This window comes from Taudactylus pleione, unplaced genomic scaffold (genome assembly GCF_031769625.1).
Source record: "Taudactylus pleione unplaced genomic scaffold, aTauple2 ptg000080l, whole genome shotgun sequence".
NCBI classification, from domain to species: domain Eukaryota; kingdom Metazoa; phylum Chordata; class Amphibia; order Anura; family Myobatrachidae; genus Taudactylus; species Taudactylus pleione.
Genome location: NW_028284482.1, coordinates 10,739,261 through 10,742,368, shown reverse-complemented (window position 1 = coordinate 10,742,368; position 3,108 = coordinate 10,739,261). Strand labels below are relative to the sequence as shown.

At 42.7% G+C, this 3,108-nt stretch overlaps 1 protein-coding gene across 1 annotated transcript; it reads right to left on the bottom strand.

Moving 5' to 3' along the window:
- Positions 1–569: 569 nt before the first annotated feature.
- On the bottom strand, positions 570–2,405 carry SNU13 (small nuclear ribonucleoprotein 13). Its single transcript, XM_088468127.1, has 3 exons — positions 2,260–2,405; positions 1,837–1,957; positions 570–1,118 (listed from the first exon to the last, which is right to left on the bottom strand). Exons 1-3 carry the CDS (start codon positions 2,260–2,262, stop codon positions 856–858), a joined length of 387 nt encoding a protein of 128 aa, XP_088324253.1. The 5' UTR covers positions 2,263–2,405; the 3' UTR covers positions 570–855.
- Positions 2,406–3,108: the final 703 nt, after the last annotated feature.

The window sequence follows — 3,108 nt, the reverse complement described above, 5'->3', positions numbered from 1 at the left end:
GTTGCTGTTTTTCGCGCCCAATGTGGTCGGGTTTAGCCGCATAAAATGGCTACCCCCGACCAAAGTGCTGGGCACATTAGCAAAAAGTGCTGTTTGGGCGCCTAAACAGGTCACTTTTCACCCACTTCAGCTCGCACCCCGCTGGGGCTGCGAGCTGAAATGGTGCACTGACAGCTGATCACCCCCGACAGGAGCAACAATTGAATAGCTCCTGGCATAAATACCACCTTGTTAGGGTTACACTTTGTTTTTTAAATCATAAATTTTCACCCTCAGTCTTCAGTGATTTTTACCTTTCTCTATGCAAGTTATTTGTACATGCCCATATTTATATAGTTATTAGTACCTGATCTTTGCATGCTATCTGCTCCCCTATGGTTTTTAACCTGTTGATCATACTGCCATTCACAGTTTTTACATTAATGTATGACATTTACCTGCTGCATTGCATATCTATAAGTGCTCACATATATTTGTATATTGGTTTGAGATGGTGCTGAGATATGTACTATTTTGTCACTTATCTCACAAGCAAGAACAGACCTAAAATGTTTAACAGATGCAAGAAGTTGACTTTTTTTTTTTATTAAAAAGGCATATAGTACAACATGACAGTGAAAGCAAATTTGCAATATCAGTGTTATCTTTCCAGGGGGAAGAAAAAAAAAAACAAAAAAAAAACCAAAAAAACTTACAACTGAACAGTTGAGAAAACAAGGAGGGATGTTTAAGGAGCACTTGACAATGGACTCCATTTGGAATTATACACAGATTACATATTTTCAGACTAGATTTTCTACCCTTGTTCCATAACCAAATGAAAGCAAAGGCTTCTGCCATCACTTCAGGACACCATTATACTAATAGTCTCTCAATGGCTTGCTGAACAGACTGGATTTGAGGCTTCAATTGGGAACCTTCTTTGATTGTGACAGCACAAGCAATAACCGGTCTTGAGACCCCACAGGCTCTTCCCAAAGCTTGCTTGGAACGCACAAAGACGTAAGGGACATTCTTATCTTCACACAGAAGAGGAAGGTGAAGAATGATCTCCAAGGGTTCAGCATCAGCTGCCATTACAATGAACTCTGCAATTCCTCTGTTAAGGGTTTTTGTGGCTGTGAGAAAAATAAAATATACCACACATTTTACTACAGATTAAACCATTTCATTTATTCTACTATGAGGTCAATTTACTTAAGATTGGAAGTGCTAGGTCATGGCTTTGTTTCATATCTCACAGTAGGTTGATTCTAGTTGCAGTCTAAAGGTACCTATACACTCGGCGATGTGCTCACGATCAGCCATGTGTCCGATTTCCCCTTGAACCCTCCCCAGCAGCTCCCAGGCAGTCGTGGGCACGATTTGGTGTTAAAAACGGTCCAATGTGACAAACTATCTATCGTGCCTCCTAACTATTCCAATGCATCGTGACTGAGATTGTCAGATCTGCCCTACAGCACAGCAGATCTGAAGATGCGATCTACAACCTCCAGGGACAAGCATCATGAGTGGACATTCAGGATTTGGGCATACTTTACACAATTTGTCACCACAAAGCATCGGAATTGGACAAATCGTATAAAATATCGCTAAGTGTGTAGTCACCTTAAGGCAGATATCGCTGCTTTCAGTTTGGTGTAATTGTGATGATTAGTGCAAGACTGTGGCAGTGGGGAGATGTGTTACCTACTCAGATCTTTTGGGTATCTACAATTATTTTGCAGACAGGGTTATGAGTTACACAAGCAGGGCCTAATGCTAGTTATGTGTTAAAAATCAACGCAGAAAACAGCAAACTATATTTAGCTGGAAATTAATGCTGCATAAGATTACCTTCATTAGCCCCTTTACGAAGTTGCTTGTAATTGGAGCCTTGCTGCACGAGGTCCAAAAGGGTCTTGGTAAGCTGGGCATCAGCCAGCGGGTAGGCTTTGGGATTCACTTCTGGTTCAGTCTGTAAGACAATTGCATCTTTACAACACGTGGCACGTCATTAAACAGACACACAGGGCAGACAGCGCTGCTAGATCCTGGGGCAGTCGCAGATAGTCTAAGTGGTCGGGGCTCTAAAGCCTCAGCACAAGTCAGCAATAGGGAACGGTTACAATAATGCACATTAGGATGTGATACAGCGAGGCTGGTGGCAGCTGATGAGCAGCAGGCAGAGAACCTAGAACTATCGGGGTTTGCTCTCCTAATAGCCCTGTACACACAGCATCCATGCGTCTGCGGCCAACCCCTCCCCGCAGCACTTACCATGGCTGTTCCGGTTCAGGACCTAGCGGGTTCCCCTCTGCCCGAAAGCTTCACGGAGGAAAACTGAACCGCGTTGAAACCAGCAGTAGTGCGGCAACAACGTGTGAGGGACTTCCTGCGAGAAAGACACCGGATAAGGCAGCGTCTAGCTAGCTACACCCCTTTTAAGACCCATGGCTCCAAGCAAAATATATTGTGTCTCCGTTACAGTTGCCATTTTTGTGGCTCAGACTATCAGTACTGAAGTACATTTTGGTCTCCGTCAAGATGGATCCGATAACAAGATCTGCAGACATTCGTATTTCACGTGTGAGCAGCGGCGGCCGCCCACTGATAACACACGTGGTCATAAACCGTGTCCAGCTTCACTCAAGGGGTTTCCCCTCCGTTTTAGAGGGAGATTTGTCAAACTTTTAAATAAAGACAATTGGACAGGAGGTGTTACCCATAGCAACCAATCAGAGTCTAACTATCATTGATGTAGTACGTTTTATAAAGCAATTGCCTGAATGGGTCTTTTGCACTAAATAGCAAATGACTGCTTCATAGTGAGTGTATGTGTAGGGAGAGAGATGTACTCTATGTAATATATATACATTCATATTATAAAACATACGGATGCAAATTATAAAACCATATGTAAAATTACTGTAGGCTATAGGTAAAATAAGTAGATACATTGAACTCTGGCTGATTCAATTCAGCATGATGTGCTTCCTGGTGTTGCTGCGTTGCACACATATTGAGCATATACAGTAGTGCCAACATAGCACGTTTCCCCTCGCACTTTTATGGCGTCCATCATGATGAAGTGAAGAAAGTAGACTGCATATTAAAATAAAATAATTA

What these genes read in the sequence shown, in the direction of transcription:
- SNU13 (XM_088468127.1), bottom strand. An exon ending in TCGTAAAGGGGCTAATGAAG is followed by an intron (nt 1,119 to 1,836) that starts GTAATCTTATGC and finishes TTTTTCTCACAG; the next exon opens with CCACAAAAACCCTTAACAGA.